The sequence below is a fragment of the Ciconia boyciana genome, chromosome 9 (genome assembly GCF_034638445.1).
Source record: "Ciconia boyciana chromosome 9, ASM3463844v1, whole genome shotgun sequence".
NCBI classification, from domain to species: domain Eukaryota; kingdom Metazoa; phylum Chordata; class Aves; order Ciconiiformes; family Ciconiidae; genus Ciconia; species Ciconia boyciana.
In genome coordinates, this window is record NC_132942.1 from 31884646 (window position 1) to 31904620 (window position 19975).

Below are 19975 nucleotides of genomic sequence, written 5' to 3' on the forward strand. Positions count from 1 at the left end.
GCGGCCATGCTTGACTGATCCTTCTCTCAGCGTGCTGTGGAAACACCTCTCCGTGGGGACAGAAACCCCTCTGGAAGCAAACCCCTGCTTTGAAGAGGCGCTGCCCATCCTCGCCGGCACTTCTGTGTTTTGCCTAGTGAGAACGGACCCAGTTTATCCGGTTGGTTACGACTGACAGCTGGAAGGTTTTAAGCGTTCTTTTCCGTTTCCGACCTCTCCGGCTGCCACCCTTCTCCAGAGGAAGCCCGGCCAGCCTTCTGGAAAACGGGAGAGTACCGGTCACAGTCATCCCCGCCGCCGGGCACAACCGCGGGTAACGGGAACACCCGGCGGGGCAGCGCCGGAGCCCCACGACCAGCCACACGCCCGACCGGCGGGGACGCGCCCGCGGGCACTGCCGCACCAGCCCCCCCCGGCAGAAACGGCCGCCCAGCAGCGGCGCGGCCCGGCCCGGCCCCGCCGCGCAACGGCCCCGGCGCTGCCCGCCCTCCCGTTGCGGCCGCATCGCCCGCGGCTGCCGCTAGCCAATCAGGGCGGCCGCTGCCGGTGACGTTGCGGGGGATTAGCTGCCGGGGAAGTTTGAAATTTCAGCGGGCGGAGCCGCGCGGGCGGGCGGGCAGCATGGCCGAGCAGGCGGGACCGCAGGGGGACGGTCAGGCCGCGCTGCCGGCCGTGAGCAGCGCTGGCCTGCGGGAGCGCGCCGAGGAGGCGAAGCCAGGTAGGGGCTCTCTGTCCCGGCGGCCGCCCCGCGGAGAGGAAGGGCGCGGGGCCACCTACGGCCGGGCGCGCCCCGGTTCCGCCGCCGCTCGGAAAGGGAGAGGCGAGCCGCGGGCGGGCCGCTGGCACCGTCCGCCCCGCTCCAGGGCAGTGCAGGCAGGGATGCGCGGCTTGCCCGGGCGGCTCCGCAGCTGCGGAAGGCGACGCTGGAGGCTCCTCCTCGGCGTGAGGCGGCTGCAGCGGGGCGAGGGGCTGTGGGATCAGACCGGGCTGCTCGGAGCTGCTCCCGTCCGGGGCTCGAATACCTGCACGGAGGGAGATTGCACAACCTCGCCGGGCAACCTGTGCTGCTGCTTGGCCGCCCTTACGGGGAACGTGTTTCTTGGGCGCAGTCCGCCCCCGTGCAGGTGCCGGCAGGGAGGCTGCGGTGCCCAGGGCCGTCCCCAGGCAGCGTTCGTAAGGCTGCTGGTGCGTGGGGTGGGGACCGGGCTAGAAACGGTGCCCTGCGAGGGAACACAGGGATGTCTTTGGAAATAAACACAGTAAAGTAAAAAAAAAAAATGTTTCTTCTTTTGGTTATGAACTTCTGGTGTATGTCCCAGGTGCGTACCACAGGCATTTAAATCAGTGTCCAGGAACACGTATGTGTTTGAAACGCTGACAGAGGAAAAATGCTTTCCGGGAAGCGACTCCCCTGCCCTCTGCCTTTATAGCACAATGTTGGAATATCGGTGCTTTTAGTATCTATTGACTCTCATTGCTCGGTGCCAGGTCATTATTCATATGTGGTTATAGACTTGCAGTTTGTAAAACAAAGAGCGAGCTAAATTAAATTGCTTGTTCTGGAACGTATGCTGTGCTCTGGAATTCATAGTGTGGCTTGTTCAGGGTATTGCTATCATAGTTGCTGGATTTGATTATGCGTGTGTAGGAAAAAAGTTCTTATTTACGGTGTAAGTGTAACATAGCTATAGTTTTACAGGAATCTTTTAAAATATTTCATAAATCATACTTGATTAAAATCACCTTTTCATTTCCTTCCTTTACATGTTATTACGGTGGTTCTGCTACAAAGAAAAGTTATATTGTCTAAGCACTTGTAACTGGCTCATGCACTGGTTCTGATTTTTGTTTTGTTGATTGAGTTTGGCTCCAGATATGTAAGAACTTTAACAAATTCAAGGTCAAAACTGCTAGCTTTCATAACACATCCTGAAATGTAAGGGATGTGTTAGAAATAAAATGTGATTTTTTTTTTTTTTTAGGTATATAGTAAAGGTCAGACTGTAGTCTAATGAAAATGCAGAGGCCTATGGATTGTAAAGAATCAAGTTACGGACAATGAGGGTGTCTTGAGCTGTTATACTAATGAAAAGGGGAAAAAAAAAAAGACCTGAATCATCATCACTCTTGGTTTACCGCAGTCATCTCTCTAATATTTTCTGAACTTATGGATGACCAGGCCTGAGAGATACTGTAAGACCAACAGTGACTGAGTTCACTGACTTTGTAATGAGAACACAAGTGGAGACACTTTTTTGGAGACTTCTGAAGGGGTGATATCATTGCATCGAGCCCTTCAAAGTAAAGAATCGGCCAACGTCCATTTAAGTGGGCAAAAAATTACAATGCTGTGTCCCTTCTGTCTAAATATGTTGCTTGGAATTTCCATGGAGACTTCAGGTGTGGAGACTTTGTTATTTGTTAACTTATAGAAATACAAAAAGAACGCTTGTACTGAAGAACAGGAAAAGCCTCAAGAGAAGGAAAGGGCAACTGTGAAAACACATCTTTAGCTGAGACTAGTATCTGCAGTTTTATTAGGCACCTTACTTATATTTTGCTCTTTGCTCACAGTAATCCTGTGCATTATTTTGGATCAGTTGTATGTGGGATCAGCTGGTTCCAAAATCATTTGGATTATTGCTTGATGTCACGTCTGGGTGATGCAGGCAGTGTACTAACAAGGCATAGTATGTACATGAATGATAATGTATTACCGAAAGGGTTTTAGATCTTACATATAGAACAAAGTAAATTAGCATGTAACTGCAGCTCAGGGCAGGTGGCAACAAATAAGGAGATCCTCTTTTGGGACAGGGTAAATATTCTGAAGAAGAGAGCAAGTAACCAAGTAAGATAGTCTCTTCACCAAGGATAATTTAAGATGTATTGTAGAAAGCAGGTTTGTGATAGATCTTGGGCTGAACAGGGATTCTTTGGGAATAGAGTGAGTGATGATTGCATTGAACTGACAGTTTGTGGAGTTTGCTTTGTTCCCACTTTTCTCCCCAGATCTGCTCCAGGAAGATGATGATTCCTGTAGTGACTATGGCAGTCGTGACAAACCAGGAACTGCTTTAGGAAGGACTGTGCCAGATGGGAATGTGCTTTTTCCAGATATTTTTCACACTGATCATCTTTTGTTTTACGAGCGATTTAAAGCCTACCAGGATTACATCTTGGGTAAGTAATTTCTTAGCAGAGAAAGAACATGTAGTCAGGTTTCTTGCAGTCACTGTTTAAATGATCCAGTTTAAATGGAGTCAATTCTGTATTAAACTGTGAGATGCTCTTAATAACGGGGACTAGAAATGATGTAGTGTACTGCCATCACTTATGCTGTAACCTCAGCTGCTCTAGCTGGTGGACCAGGAGGTAATGGTTTTAATATAAGTAAATAAAATCTGAATGATTGAAAGGAAAAGGTGCTAATACCGAGTTCTGTGCCTTGGTTTAACTGATCTTCCTAGAATGTTTTTGTGCATAGTAAGACCATTTAAGATAAGGCACAGGTTAGCTGTTTAATACCACTGGCACTGAAACCTTCAGTACCTGGAAGGTTGAGTACTGGATCTCTTCTTCCAGAGAAGCACAAAACAGATGACTCTCCAGCTCTCTCAGTACTGAGAGAGACAGCAAAAATGCTGACAGTTATCATGAGCAAAATAGAATTAAGTCCAACTTTAGATGTGGTAGAGGAACACTTCAACTGTATTGACTTTCATTATCCAATGATCTGGAAGACTTTTCTTTCTTTTCTTGCATAAATGTACTGTCTTCAATTTCTTTTTAGCTGACTGCAAAGCTTCTGAGGTGAAAGAATTCACAGCTGAGTACCTGGAGAAGGTCCTTGAACCATCTGGATGGCAGGCAGTTTGGCGTACTAATGTGTTCGAGGTCCTTGTTGAGGTAAATGGAATGCGGTTGCTCAGGCATTTGTCTCCAATTAACATCGTTTACCTCTGTAACAGACAGATCATTTATCTATGAAGTTTATGAGCTGGTAGAAAATAGTAATATTTTCATACCTAATTGCCAGTGATGGCTAGAACAATAGGAATTTTTTCAAAGGGCTCCTTGCTTGAAACTGGAAGGGAGCACACCAAGTCAGTGTGAGTGAGCCATGAGGTAGAACTCTGTGGGCACAAAGAGGATAAATACTTGCCAGAGCTGGCTGTTGTAATGTAGTCTTTTCAAATATCAGACTCTGATTATTTGTCAGGTTTTTATCAGTAAAATTCTTCCTTTTAACCCACCTTGGTACTGAGAGCAGCTCTTCCGCATTGCATACTCCTGTCATAGACCCACTGAGGACTGCTGGTTTGGGATACTCCTTTGCTAGGTCTCTCAATGTCCAAGTCATACATCTTTGTGCAAATCTTGGATGTTCAAACTTGCAGTTCAATTACACGTTTGAAGAGGGGAAAACTTTGTACCCCCCTAGCTTTTCAGCCTAATTAGTGACAAAATGGCTTTCACTGGCCCAGACTAACTCTTTGGATTGTTTGTGTCTTGTGGGCACTTTGAAAAATGAGCCCCAAAGGAGTCCCTAAGAACTGTAAGCTATTGATTTGTTTGTCTGAGGATACTGCTTTTGCCTGTTTTTAAAAAACAAAACAAAAAAACAAAATAGGGAAGCAGCTTACTGGCCTTGTATGAGTATTGAGGGATTTGAATGAATGCTCTAGATGTGTGGTTCTGAGAAGCTTAATTCTGGGGTTGTCACTTCAGCTGAATAGACTGCCTTCACTGTACTATGCAACGTGCATTGGTTTGTGTGGGTCAACTGGCACTTGCAGTATAGCCTGCTGACTTATGCATGTCATGTTAGCCTTCCTCAGCTGTATCTAAGGTTCTGAGAAATCTTAAGAACTATTTGTTCCAACAGGTTGTTGATGTGGAGTACTCAGCTCTGAAAGCCGTTGTGCAACTCAGTGAGCCTTTCCTGTGCGAGTCACGGGATAGCACCTTTACCTTGGAGTGCATGCAGGAACTCTTGGAGCTGAAGGAGCGTCAGATACCACTGCAGGAGCTGTGGGTTGTGTACGATGAGTCAGGAGAGTTTGACCAGACAGCACTAGCTGTAGAGCATGTCAGGTAGGAAAATGCTCAAGGTTTAATTTTTGTCTTGAGCAATTACGCTCTGGTAGTATCCAATGGGTGGTGCCCTGAGTTCTTGTGGTCAAGCTGGCAGCTCCACAAGCCGCTTTCCAAAGTAAACCTGATGACGGGTAATATGAGGAGGCTGCTCTCAAAGAAAGTCTGTGGTGTCCTCTGCAGCTACAGGTAATCACACAATCACAAGGTACTGCAGCTTATTGTCAGTCTGCTTTCTGTGTCAAAAGTGTGGGGGGGAAGTGTGTTGCTTTCCCTCTCTTCTCCACCCCAGATTTCCTTGGGCTGTATCACCTTGCTGCCTCTAGCGCAGTGTTCTTTTCTCTTCTGCAACATTTTGGTAGATTTTTTCCTTTTTTTGTGCCATTCTTTTTTTTCTGCATTTTGCCTCCTCCCCTAAATTTGCTCTTTATTCTTCAGGTATCTGTTCACATCTTACTACTTCTATTTTCTTTTCCTTTCTTTATCATCTCTCTGTCTCTCTTCCATCTCCCTTGCTCTCATGTACTACATGTTTGAAAGCTGTCTATAAATATGCAGTAGAACTGGGTGAAAAAGCTAAAATAGGAGAAATTACCTTCCTGTCTAGAAAATGGGCCATTTCAGAAGTGGTGGGTACAGGAGGAAAAAGGGGAGGAGACACACATTCTGTTGTGAATTACTCAGTAGTAGAGATCTAAGCTTGAATGATGGAGGTGACCAACTCATTGTCAAAAAGAAGGCTTAGCTGAAGGATGCCTGGCCAAAACCAAACAACCAAAAAGCCTCAGGATCTTAGGAGTGTAAGTCTTGTTTTCAAATCCAGCTTTTAGCTGTTCACTCTCTTTTGATGAAAGTGGGAGTCAGGCTGTTTTAAATTTTGAACTTAGATATACAAAATGAAGCTCTTTATGCAGGTAAACAACAGACAAGAAAGAGAACTTCTGTGCATACTAAATAGTTTACAGGACAGTAACATGGAATTGGAGAGAGGTGATGCTTTGAGATGAATTCTCAAATTGGTTACCTTCGCGTTTCCAGTGCTGTGGTCTCTGCTCAGGTAAATGTGGCCTCCTTTGTGTGGTTAAATGCTTACTTTGCTTCAAAAGGTTCTTCTACCAGTGCATCTGGAGGACCTGGGACGAGGAGGAGGAGGATGATTTTGATTACTTTGTGCGATGTGTTGAGCCTCGACTGAGATTGTAAGTGCAACACCTTTGATATTATTAGGGTAGACCCACAGGAAAGGGTGACGTGGGAATAGTGGCACACAACTAGATTTTAAAAAAACCCTATTCACTAGTAAATCAAAGCAAGTTTGTTCTAACAGCATTCACTGTCTGATGGTCAAAATTTTGTATGGAAAGAGGGTGCAACTGAGGTTGCCTCTTGATTTCTGAACCCTGCTTTCCCTGTAGTCCTTGACCTTCCATCAGATGGCACTCCAAACCCAGCTATAGCCTTCAAATTGCAGGCATAGGAATTGTAATCCTAATTAAAGCTAGCGTGGGATGCTCTGATACCTCTGGGCATAGAATAAGAACCAGAATGGAACTGAATGTAAACAAAAACTTGTAAATTGGTCATGCTGAAGGAGGAATGCGTGTATTTCTTTCCCTGGTGGGATTAGTCGGCATTAGGTTTTCTGAAGGTGGGTTTTTAATGCTGTCCTGCCACATGGAACTGAAACAGTGCAGAAGGACACAATCTGGTTATATTTTTGAGGGTGCTAACTAACCAAAGTGTACCATAAAGCACACCTGGAACGAATAATTGAAAAGTGATTTTTACTGTAGGTTTTCCCCTGAGATTTGATGCACTATCTTTTTCTTAAGTCTTTCATAAGTTATTTTTCAATGTCTTTTCTTTATTTATTATAACTTAGCATCATGAGTGTCCAGAATTTTGTGTGTCATTCAGATTCAGGTTTGATACTGCTATGATGCTGGGGAACTATGTCAGTGAATATTTATAACCTACCCTGAAATGCTATTTAGAATACGGCATTACATGTGCTAGAATATAGCATATAGCACGTACTTTACAAAGAAAATTAGTATAATTACCCACACTATAAAGGTGGCTGCAGGCCTCCCTTTCAAACAGGACACAGTGTGACATTTGAGGCCTCTGATATGCCTGTATTTTTCTGATATCATACAAATTAGGAGGAAGTGTATATGGAAACTGTACATGTTTCTGCAGTGTTTATACTTGTATGCTCCAGCAAATGGCTATTCTGTTGTTGAGTTTTTGGAGCCTTATGGAGACTTTGCATGGAATGAAACCAGAATGCAATGATGTGCTGTGGGATAATGTTTTTATTATTTTTTAACACTGGGCGTGGCCTTACAGCCATTTTAGTGAGAATCCAAAATGCTTAAACAATGTCTTCGAGCAGAAAAGTAAATGTGTTCCTTTCTTATTCTCCCATACAATGCTTAATACAAAGCCTGTCCTCCAAGCTACACTGATGGTGGTGCTATCATGTGTTGTGATCTAAGCACTGATGTGTCAGCTCAGAAATAACATTAATCTTCAATGCATGGAAACATATGATGCTTTAAACTTTTCAGGTATCTGGCATGCACTGTTTTAATTAGAACAGACAGTATCTTTACACTGCACATTAGGTTGTACTAGTCTTCTGAGGCAAGTAAAGCTGTATGAACTGTTTAACTAAAAGTTAAAAAAACAAGATAGTTTTATGCATTTTCATAGTGACCAGCTCTGAAATGTAGAGCATGCATTACAGAGCCAAATTATGTACGACATTCAGTTTCCTTCAAATGTGTTATATTTCTATATTGGTATAAATTCTTCTGCTGTTAATCACGCTGCATTGACTTACTCTGTTGCCTCTGATAACCCCATTGCCAAAATTTTGTGAGGCTCTTTATGTTTCTGTACACCCTATTTATTGGAACTGTATAGATATTGACTGCTCTGACTACAAATTTTCTTGCTCTTTGCAGTGTGCTTTAAGTGCAAGCTTTAAAGAACCTCTGAAAGTTGAGGGAACATCTTTGCCCTTATTTCATGTAGCCTCTTGAATTAGAGCTATTTATACTGTGTTCACTTGGTTCCCTACAAAAATGGTGTGAGATAATTAAATCTTGTTTTATTTGTATCGTTAATTGCTGTCCAGCTCTTTTGTAGTAACCATGATTGGTCCTACATGACTGGCCCTGGAGTTCTTGGCACTGTCTAGCTGGCAGATGTCCTCATCTTTCTGATGTTGGCAATGCAACTTTGGGCTGGCCTTTTCTGGCCTGCAATTTCATTTGTAGAGGATACTCTTGGGATGGTGCAAAATTTACTATGCAGTGCCTTCACATCTTCATCTGGTGCTGATAATGCCTTTCTTATTCATTCCGCATTTTTGTCCAGGTAGTTGTTTAGATTGTTGCTAACAGACACTTCACATTATAGGATTTTTCTTTTATTTCAGACGTGATTTTCTCAGTTTTTCTAATAAATGCTTAAAAATAGACTAATTTTTATATCTAATTACCTTTTAAATTCTTACTATTTTTTTATAGTTGTGCTTGTGCCTTTGTTTTAGGGTGAGTTTTTGATAATTGTGTATAATCTTTCAAGGTGGATGGGCAACTATTTAGAAAGTAATATGTTTGTGTCTGTTCAGATTTTTGGTTTTGCTGCTTTCAAACAAAATTGAGCACTGTTGATATAGGCTGCAGAGAATCTTGACTAAAGTACTGATGCAGAACTCCTCAGGTTCTCTCTGGGCTTGTATTTGATCTTGCAGAATTGTAAATGTGAAATATACTGACCCCTCGCTCTGAATTGCAGGCATTATGACATCCTTGAACACCGTGTACCTTCTGGGCTTGTAGCTGATTACCAGAACTTGTTGTCTCAGTGTGAAGAGCTTTACAGGAAGTTTTTGAATGTGAGGAACAGCATATCAAGCAGTGATTCGGACTCAGAAGTAGAAAACATCTCCATGGTGGAAGGACTAAAATTGTATGAGAAAATAGAGCACTTAAAACAAAAACTAAAACTAATTGAGAATCCTCTGCTGAGGTACTTGGTGGGTTTGTGCAAGGAGGAGGGCCATATGGGAAACTATACATGGACATTCTTTACTGAAGAAAGAACTGTTGGCTTTGTTGCTCTTGTTTTAGGTATGTGTTTGGTTACCAAAAATACAGTGGTCTCCAAGCTAAAGGACTGAGACCAACGGGTACCAGGATCACTCATGTTGTATCCTCAACCATGATGGCAAGTCTGCTGCAGTCATTGATAAGAGACAAACTTTGCCCTGAATCTTGTGGTGAAGAACTAGAAATACAGGTACAGTAACAGGAATTGTTTGTCTGCTAATACTTTTTTCTCCTCAAGAAACAACGTGGAAGAATAAGTTAGTTTATTATGTGCAAGATACTACATTTGCACAGTGTTATTTTTTGTCAGTTCAAAAAAAGCACTGTAATTTAAACAATAAGTGGTAAGACTGGATGATACAAATAATTTATTTTCATTCATTTGTGTCTGCTGAGTACTCTATACAAGCAGTTTCCTTCCTGTGTGTAGGAAATAATGACATAAACCTGTAATAATTCTACAATGAAGCATGGGAAGGTGTAATACTTATTTTTAGTTTTGAAATACCGGTGTTGTCTGATGCTACTGATAATGATCTGGAGTTTGAAGAAAGAAATGTCATTCTGTTGCTTTAATTCTGTGTAGGACATATGTTTGTTTTAGAGCAGTTATGTTTAGTTTTAGTGAATTCAGACAGGACTTAACACTTCAGCAGTTAAGAACAGTCTGGATTCCTTGGGCCCAAATGAAATTGCTTGCTGTATCCTGATCAAGTTCATGAATTACAGATGGCCAAAATGGAGCCACAGGGAAGGACCTGGATTAACTTGTGGCCTATAAATCAGATTTTCTGACTTGGCAATTGAAAAATGCTCTCACTATGCTTACCCTGGAATTTGCTGGGAAGCAATAAATGTGCAATTTTTCTGTACTATTTGTTTTCCTTCAATACAGAACAGTAATATTTGTGAAGGATATCAGCCTGTCCTCTTTGGACAAACCTGAACTCTGTTTTGGGGTGACTTGCACCAGGAGTGAAGGGTTATGTCAGTGTTCAGACCAGCTCAAATCTAGTTGCTGAGTTGTTTTTGTTTTTTATTTTCTTTACATTCTGTCATCAATTTTTTCAGTAATTGATGGCAAGTCACTTGAGGCACAATTGAAATGTTGGCCTGGAACCAAGGCCATATTGAGGTTTGCTTTCTGGTGCATATGCTCTTCAATCTGTGTCTCTGCCCCAGTTTTCTCATGGGGGAATGGACATGACACAAACATCAAAGGAATGTTTTAAGGCTGTTTTTGCCCAGAGTGTGCTATGATTCTTGAATTCAAAGTAGAAATTGTGTAGTTTTGGTGCCATTAAAAAGGGTTTATTTTAAGCAAAAGCAGCAACATTTAATTGAAAAGCAAGCTTTAAGGGCATAAATGCATCCATTTTTATAGCATTCTTCAGGAGCCGATTATATTGTTTGTCTTTTTACAGTTTCACAATGATCCACTGGCAGCTGTAAATGCCTGTTACGAAGGAGACACAGTCATCATCTGTCCTGGTCATTATGTTGTAGATGGCGTGTTCTGCATTGCTGATTCAGTTGAACTAGAAGGTAGAAGGTTTTCTAGCATGAAAGTCCTTAAAACAAAGTAAACAATGTCTTAAACTAGGTCTGCAGAAGGATTTACTTTTTGCAGAGTTTGGCGGGAGCATTTGCTTTTTTCTTCCAAGTGTTCCTATTTCTGCTTGTAGAGCCGTTATCTAATGCAGGATGGAGTAAGCTGTTTCATTAGCTATAGTTATGGCTTCAAATAAACTGCAAATTTTGCTGATTAATAGCAAATTAATCATTTCCTCCTAAGTATTTGTCTGGATAAATCCTAATTATACAGATAATAGAGACGATTCAACAGAAATATGAGGTACTTGATTTTGTTTCATCTAGGAAGCACAAAAGTCATTCTGAGAGGCTTCAGTTTTTAGAGCCAGTAACTTAAGAGTACTTGAGAGATGTCCTTGTTCTTTGTGTGTCTTAATGTGCTTCAGAGGTATACTCTGAGACTCACTGCCAGCATAGCACTGGTGAATACAGAGGGAAAGAGCCGAGTGCTATCAGAACTTAGTTTATGGCGCTTGCTGCATGTCAGCGATGTGTGTGGGGGCTACCAATGTGAATCTGCGTTGTGAAGCGCATGGGTAGAGGAGGGAGCTGTTAATTTAACGTGTATTTATTCTGTAGAAACAGAGACAGCATACGTGATTCCATTTTTCTTGCAAAATATTTGAAATACTTCTGCCTTGTCTAGGATATGTTGCTATCTCTTCCTCACAATTCCTGATTTCTCAGTGTAATTCTTCTGCTTTAGGCATGCACGCTCTGTTGCAGTGTAATAGTCTGTAGACTGGGGCTTGTGCAGCTGTTCAGATACTTATTTAGCTGCATTTTTGTCTTGGCAAAACTTCTTAATGGGCAGAAGGCTGGGAGTTTAATTTCCTGCTGTTCTGGACTTTATTTTTCTTGCCCTTCTTGTTTTATGAGTGTCATTTTCTTTCTTGCCCTTCTCTTGTGTATGTTTGATTTATATAGATATGCATGCTGATAGACAATGCACCTGCAGGATAAAGGACCTCAATAAAGTGCTTTATTTATCTGCAAGAATGACATCGTTCTAAAATTGTGTGGGGTGGTATTTATTGCTTTTCTAGCTTTGAGGAAACAGTAATACAAATGCTGCAATAGCACACCTATTAAAGGATGAGCTGCTCTATTTTAAGGAGCAAGGCATATAAATATGTATCTTTAGTACAAACCACTCTCTGAATAATGAGTACATGTCAGGGTATTTAATCTTCTTATATGGACTCCTGTTAGAGAAGTTTTTATAGCAGTAATAGCAGCCAAAAATGTTTGAAGTAGGACCATCAAGAAAAATTTTGCTGGCACTAATCTGAGCAGCTGGCCGTTTTGGTGGCTTTGTTGGGATGAAGGGGTGACTCATCAAAGATATAATGTCACTTTGCTTAGTAGAGGTTTTATTTTTTCCCAGCCACTGTGCAAGTCAGTACTAAGGTTGAAAGTATGAGGATTAGTAAGTCAGGGATAAATAAAAACTTACAAGAACTAAATAAGGTTAAAGCAGTAGCAGCTGCAGGAAATCATGGTAAGGATAACTTTAACACTTGACAAAAATGTGTAGCAAAGGCATCTAAGAACTTCCCTTCTGCTTGTGCAGTAGTTGTTCAAGCTGGATGGGAACCTGTAGCATCAGCCCATCTGATATCTGTCATCAGTGTTACTGGATGAGAATTGCCTTTAGCTCCTGTGGAGTCACTTAGCTTACAGGCAGGGCATACAGCCGTGACCACACTGTGTATTGAATGCCACTTGACGGCAGGTGACTCCTTCCTTCTCTGTTCCTTGTCTTGTCACCAGCTTCCTTCTTACTACTAGAGCTGCTGCTTCAGAGGTGAAGTGTAAAGCAAGCTAAAAGCATGGTTAGGAAAACTGCAGGTAGTCTGTAGGACAGTTGTTCCTAAAAATCTTGCCTTGGATAATAACCTCTTTCTGTAGTGGTGTGAAGTGAAACTAGATCTGCCACTTGCTGTCCTGTGGTGCTCTCTTTTTATGTACTGGAAGTAAACTGCCCCATGCCACCTCCTCCCCAGGGGTGACCATAAATCAGTAGCAGTGGGAAAAGATTTCTAGATAGTATAGTGTGGTGAAGTATCAGTCACTTAACTTTGCATTAAATCTGCTGTCTTTAAAACTTTCTGCCAACACTTGTTCAAAGGTTTTTTCTTTTTTTAACCTTTCTACTTGCACATTACAGTATTTATTTATGTACTTGGTTAAAAGCTAGCATCTTGCTCAGGCACTACTTATCTGAGTTTGTGTGTGCTTTCAGAAAATGATAGGACTCGTGCTGCTTTAATAGACGTTGCATTATTGCTTTCCTTATCATGATTCTTGTCAGTGACAAGCAATAAAAGCTTTACATGCTCATAAATTTCCCTGTAAGTGGTTGAATGCTGACAACTGTGGATGGTTTAGTAAATCAATGCTGGCATATGCTTGTGAAAGTTTCTTTTTAATCTGAATTAATCTGGAAGCCCATGTAACACAGGAACATTAAATTTTGACCCAAGTTTCATTTAAATAGGGAAGCTGAGTGAAGCTTACTAACAACATGAAGTCCTCTGCACTTGCTTCCTTGTATTGTGGTGGTGACTGCTTTTTCGCTCGTGCTCTTTGGAACCTCTGCCTGCTCTAGTGAACTTCTGTACTTTGAAAGCAGACTGCAGGTGCCTGTGTCCCCTTGGTTAGTTCATCTCCCTGCTCTGTTGTAACTTTTGGGAGTGAGAACTTTGGCCTTGGAAAATGTGAGCTCGGTTAGCCTTTTGTTCAACTGTCTAAAATAACTTTGCATTTTATTGTGTGTCATTCAAGTAAGGTAACTTTTGAGTTTGGTTTTGAGTGCCTGTACCTTGGTATAGAGGGGGTGTAAGGTGTAGCCTGGCCACTGGGTGGAAAATCCTATTTGAGATATTAGACCTCAAGTTTTAAACCTCCATATTGAATTTAAATGTCTGTTGTGTACTGAGCACCTGACTGTTACCTGTTATTCATCAAACTTGCATCTTTCACCTCTGCTTTAAGGCTATGGCCTGCCAGATGATATAGTGATAGAAAAACGAGGGAAAGGAGACAACTTTGTTGACTGTACAGGAGCCAATATAAGGATCTCCAGTTTGAAGTTAGTGCAACATGATGCTGTGGAAGGGATTTTAAGTAAGTATAAAAGCATCTTGACCTTTTTGTGAATCTTTCGTAATCTACTGTTAGAATTAAAGCTGGGACCCAGTGTTAGAGTTTACTAGCAACTGTTGTTTACTCTACAACAAAATGTTGTAGAGAGGAGCCCTAGAGGTATAGATATCAAGGCTTCCCCTTTTTTTTAACTTGGTTATAATGTGGACATCAAAGTAACTTCTACTCTTTGTACTTTTAAGCTATTGTGGCTCTTGCATTTTATTCTTATACTTGGACAAGATCATTTGACTTGATCATTTTTCTGCTGTTAAGGCAACCTGACTCTTACTGCTGCACAGCCTGTGTCAGGCTACCTGGACAAGGAAATAATTCCTCTTTCCACAAAAGAACCCTCAAGGCAATATTCAGCTGCAGTTGAACCCAGCCAGCTCTCCACTGAGGAATGGCATGGGCTGTAGAAGTAGCATAGAACTTTGCTGCAGCACGTTCAAACTGAGGCTCAAATAATCCTGAGTTGTATCCAATGAGTTTACTGGCCATGGCCTTCTGTCTTTGCAGAAGGTGCTAAGTAATACTTTGCTTCAACAGATATTTGGTTTTAAACATGTTAAAATGTTTATTAACACCTGCATACATGTATTTAATACCTTATTAATTCAAAAGTCTCTTAGGAATGTAATGAAAAGAATAGTCGCTGTCACCTTAAAAAAAAAAAAAAGGGCCCAAAAACCTCTGACAAATCTTTGACTAGTGCTCCCTTGCAGCAGTGTTCCTGCTTATACTAGAAAAATAGCACGAGTTCAAACCATGCGTGAGAAAATCAGTAAAATTAACCTGAAGTGGATAAAATTAAAATAGTAATTTTATCACACTGCAAAAATGCTACAAGTCCATCTATCTGTAGGTGGGGTTTGCCTTTGCATAACTGGTTCATTTAACAGTATTTGTTTTCTCTGTATGTAGATGTCCATCATGGGAAAACCATCCTGGAGAATTGTGTGTTACAATGTGAAACTACAGGCATAACAATACGAACATCAGCTGAGCTATTAATGAAAAACTCAGATCTGTATGGTGCCAAGGTACAAACAAATTCTTAACTCTGGCTTATTTCCTAAATTAAAATAAAGGTTTCTGCTTGGAAATAATACAGTCAGTAACGGGGTGACTTCTGTCACTCTTGAGAGAACCTTTACAAATTCATTTTAGAGAGCTACATGTTATTGAGTTTAAGAGATTGGTCCCAGGGGTCTTGTAGCCTCCAATAGTATTCAGTGAAGTGTCTCATGCTGATTTGTGTGTGTGATATGAAAATGATGTAGTAACAGGGGACATCTGTGAAATAATTGTTGCTGCATTGCTGGACTGATTCATGTCCTGCAATATTTTAAAGTGACCTTCTGTTTTCTCTGCCCATAAATAATTTTCTCATTAAACCTGGCATTTGTCCTGCAAATGAAATGCCCTTTTTGGACACCTTGTCCATTGATTCTTACAGAAAGATGATAAACACAGAATTGAACTCCGATTAGGACATTTCGAAGAGTGGTGATGCTTTGAGTGTTGAGGTGGATGACTAAAGAACAAGTAAAGTAATGCGAGGCTGTGCAGTTACTCTTTACCAGAGCTTTTATGGACTGCTGGCAATAATGTTATCCATGGGGCCTCAGCCTTGGGTATTGCTGCTTAAGTTAGTTAACAAAGCCGTGAAGCTGGCGTGGTAACACAATTTTGCATTGTGCAAACTGGTAGATGAACATCCATAATGGAGTTGTCAAGTTAGATTGGAAATGTGCCTGAACTATTTGTTGAACAGCCATCAATTTTATCTTGTAGGGTGCTGGTGTGGAAATATATCCAGGTAGTACATGCACCCTGTTAGACAACGGCATACACCACTGCAAGGAGGGAATACTTATAAAGGTCAGTGCAAGGCAGAATGTACTTGTTTTTCAAAAGCTTATAGCTGCTAGAATTAATGCACATAATTTGTTTAGCTTGGCTTATAACCTTGCTGCCTTATGGTAGAACTCTTATGTCACATATGATGATGATGGTACTTGTTTGCCTTGGATTGGTCCACCAAAGCAGTATACTTGTTTTTTTTCTTATCTGCCAGAAAGAAAATGCCTTTGCAATGTCACTTGCATAGGCAAACAATAAAATTCTAGCCAATACATAGAACTGATTCTACCTAAAACTGGAATATTTTGCATCCCTTTAGCTGGATGTAACATGTTGGATTTCCATTTCTTTACTGTAGAACTTTTTAGATGAACTTTATGACATCCCCAAGATAACCATGGTCAATAATATGATCCATAATAATGAAGGATATGGTGTGGTCCTGGTTAGACCAACAATGCCCTCTGATGTAATGGATGCTTCAGCAGAGAGAGCAAAAGGTATTTTTCTCTTCCTAGAAGAAACTCCTAAAACTAGTTAATCTCGTATACCCAGGCTTTTGGATTGTATAATTCATTATCAGGTCTCTTAGATTTTCTAATAATGCCTAGATTGATTTAGCTGAAATAAAACTTCATAACTCTCAGAACACCGGAATTTCCTAAAGGATGAACTTGCTGCAGAGAAATACTGTGAATGTCTGCGCTTCATGGTGTGTGTGTGTACTTTCATTGGGAAGTCCTTACGAACCTGATCTGCACTCCCTACTAAGCGGAGCCTGTATGACTGATGGCCTCCTTGGGTCATACAGAAACAAGAGTGTGACCAGCAAGAAAGCAGATATGGGTTCTCTTACAGCTCTTCTGGTTCATGATAATTCTCTGCTCATTTTTTCTTTCGTGCATTAGAGCTGAGACATGTTCCCAGCACAGAATTTTTTTCTCTGCAGTAAATAAAATGTGACAACTGTATTTCTCATATTATGTCTTATTCAAGAAGAACTGTCACTAAGTGCAATATGTAAACCCACTGTAATTTTCCCTAACATCACTATCACTTGGCAACTTGAATTCATTTCAAGAAGAAACCTTTTCCTTAAGCATCTTACACTGTATTTGGAATATGTGGCTGTCACTGAGTAGTTATCCAAGCAGCGAGTGGGATGAGGCGAAAATGTTAAGCCTGAAGAAAATTTAATTCTAGGAGTTTTAAATGATTTGGCTGTTTTGCGTGATTGTTGATGACATTCTTATTGTTTCCTGACTTAGGGAATACACAGCCTACCCAGTCAGATGATGGGATGGCCTGTGTAGAGGGCTTCAGGCAAGAAGAGCTACCTGAATGTGTAACGGATGAGTTGGAGCTTTATGAGCAAGCTGAGATTTCTGAACAAACTGAGGGCAATTATGAAATCGCAAATGAACTCGGGGCTACTTCGGCAAAGAAAAGCCAGATGCGCAAGAAGAGACTGAGTGAACTGGGAATCACAGAAGCTGATGACAACTTAATGTCCCAGGAAATGTTTGTTTCTATTGTGGGCAATCAGTTCAAATGGAATGGGAAAGGAAGTTTTGGTACCTTTCTTTTCTGACTGTCCTGACTCCTAATGGCATTGCAAGAAGAGATTTGCACAAGCTATTATTTTCACTGCTGCTTTCCAAGGAGTTAATGTGTTCCATTAGCCTTCCATAATGTTACTAAAATGTGACAAATATTTATTAATAGTATATATATTGCATGTGGAAACTTTGCTTCCTTGCTCCACGTATGGATAACATGGTAGAAAACAGAACTCTGGCATGGAGACTGTGCATGTATTCTGCTAACCTACATGCTGCTGCTTTGCTAGCTCCCTAATGATTTTTTTAGCGTATTTATTTAACTTCTCATTGTAAAAAAATAAAATTTTCAGAAAAAAATATAGATAGGGTTCATCATGAAAGAGTGGACAACAAATGTGCAGCAATTAGTGGTACATCTTCTTCCCTATTTTTTTAAAGTGTCATTAGTCTGCAGCTGACTCCTATAAGAGATTGACATACTTTTTGATTTTTTTACATTGAACAGAAGCTAGTGAAATGCTCTTTCTTAGGAATGTGGTGGTTGGCTGCCATGTTTCATACTTGAAGGATATTCTAGAAAACTTAGCATTGTGAAGGGTGGCATCATTCAGTCTTTTGCGTCTTTCTGTGGCCAGCTGTTTACTTCCAACAGCTACCAGTATCTGTGCACCTTTTCCTTAGGCTGGACAGCATCTAACTAAACTCCATTAATCTGAATAAAGAGAAATCAAAATAGATGTGTCTCTGCCTATTAGTGTTAGTCATACTGTACCTTTCAGTGTATTATTCTAAAATTTTTAAAACTGTATGCCACTTGTAGCAGCTGAGGTTTTGGAAATGAATGGAAAATTTAAAAAATTACTTTCCACTGCAATCTTATCAGCCCACAGCTGTGGAACATTCAGTAAAACAAAGGCACTTCAGTGGCTCACTGTTGCACATTATTAGTTATTAATTGAGGGAAAAATTGGAAGGACTGCCTGATTGAGGATTCTTCCTTCTCAGTGCCTCTCTGATTTTTAATTAAAAATCCAGATGCCTTCTTCAAAGTTCTGTACTGTCTTCAAGAGTTGTAGGTCAGTTTTGAACTGGTGTGTGAAATGTATGTAGGAAAATATGAACTCCTAAGTGATTCAGGATGTCCTATGACACAGAATCAAATGTGGTGTCAAGAAGGGAAAAGCGTGGTGCCAGCAAATTGACTTTGGAATATTTTCTGAAAGTAGCTTAGCAGTTGTATGCCTTCACTAGAAATGAATGCATTGCCTAGAAGTGGATGTGAATAGTCTACTCCAGATTTTTCACTCTAGCCATTCTTAAATTGAGATGACAATCAAAATTCACTTCAGTACATGATTTGTTTTAGTAGGAGCAGCTGAGAGAAAGGAAAAGAGAAAGGTGTAATTTACAAGCATTTTTTCCATTTTGTGAACCACAGAGTTCATTGCAGCTTTCCTAGCCCACTGCTTCTGTTTTGTTCTGCTCAGGACACTTGACTTCAGGACTAACCTTTGCATTTTGATGAACATAAATGCCATTGCGGTATCTCAACATGCACAAACCCACAAATGTTTGACACTTAGTGACTATAAAGAAATACTTGAGTCAAGTGTAAGCCTAATGCTAAGACCAGCAGTAGTTTAGTATCTTAAGCTATTCATCAGGCCACATGTCATGTTTCATGCTTTGATGTTATGCCTTTATTTCCCAAGTGTAATCCTTATTAAAGGACTGGGGCTAAAAACTAATTTTGTGGTTCTTTCCTCTCATCTTTTCAAAACCGTAATTCTGGGTGCTGCCTTCATGATGTGTAGGTAGCATTTCTTTCTCTTGCACTTCATTTTAAGGCTGGCTTATCTCTTGACAGCCTCTTATCTCCCTTTTTTAAAATTCAGCATTGCATTTATGAAGATACCAATAAAAATGTAACTTTTCTGCTTTCAATACCAGCACAGTTTTGCCTGTTCCTGTGCCAGATGCCAATGGTGATTCTATTGTGCAGGTTGTCCGTAGGTCAGGAAGCAAAATGTGACAAGATGAGGCTGCTAGTACAACTTCCAGCCATTTCCTCTGTGCGGGAATTGTATTATAAAATTGTGGTTAAAGTCTTGATGACACTTGAGCCTCAGGGGACTAAGCTTTGAATGGAGCCTTCTCATCTCAGAGTTTTGTCCTTCCAATCACTTATGTCACTGATAAATGTAAGTTTCTTTTTTTTGCAGCTTTAATTCCCCTTTGAAGTGCAGGAGAAATGTTTACAGGGAAAGAACTGTTGACTAACACAAGGTTTGTACACTCAACTTGGAGCGATGCATTTTGTTAGCAGATTATATGTTTGAAATTATAAATTCAGTTTCTCCTGTAAATATTTTTCTTAAATTTTAATTTTTTCTTACATTTTTAAATTTTCTTAAATTTCTTAATTTTTTCTTAAAGTTATTTGATGTTAAAGCGATGACTACTGATCTACTCTCCTCTCTGAATGTTCTCTGCCTCCTAGATGAGAAACTAATTCTGGAATGCTTTCTTACATAGCTGTCAAAGAAAAACTGGTGAAAACATTTAGTTTCCAGAAATGTTTAA

The 19975-nt window shown here is 40.8% G+C and overlaps 1 protein-coding gene across 1 annotated transcript; it reads left to right on the forward strand.

Annotated features, from left to right (window-relative positions):
• The first annotated feature begins 316 nt into the window (after nt 1–316).
• SHCBP1 (SHC binding and spindle associated 1) lies at nt 317–19731 on the forward strand. Its single transcript, XM_072872701.1, has 13 exons — nt 317–718; nt 3013–3183; nt 3794–3909; nt 4889–5097; nt 6204–6296; nt 8908–9141; nt 9243–9411; nt 10646–10766; nt 13812–13943; nt 14889–15007; nt 15762–15848; nt 16189–16330; nt 17099–19731. Exons 1-13 carry the CDS (start codon nt 622–624, stop codon nt 17419–17421), a joined length of 2013 nt encoding a protein of 670 aa, XP_072728802.1. The 5' UTR covers nt 317–621; the 3' UTR covers nt 17422–19731.
• The last annotated feature ends 244 nt before the right edge of the window (nt 19732–19975 follow it).

Bases quoted from the DNA above. Each gene is read 5' to 3' on its own strand.
- SHCBP1 (XM_072872701.1), top strand. From the start codon at position 622: ATGGCCGAGCAGGCGGGACCGCAGGGGGACGGTCAGGCCGCGCTGCCG. The intron at 9,412-10,645 runs GTACAGTAACAG...GTCTTTTTACAG, and splicing joins GTGAAGAACTAGAAATACAG to TTTCACAATGATCCACTGGC. The intron at 15,008-15,761 runs GTACAAACAAAT...TTTATCTTGTAG, and splicing joins CAGATCTGTATGGTGCCAAG to GGTGCTGGTGTGGAAATATA.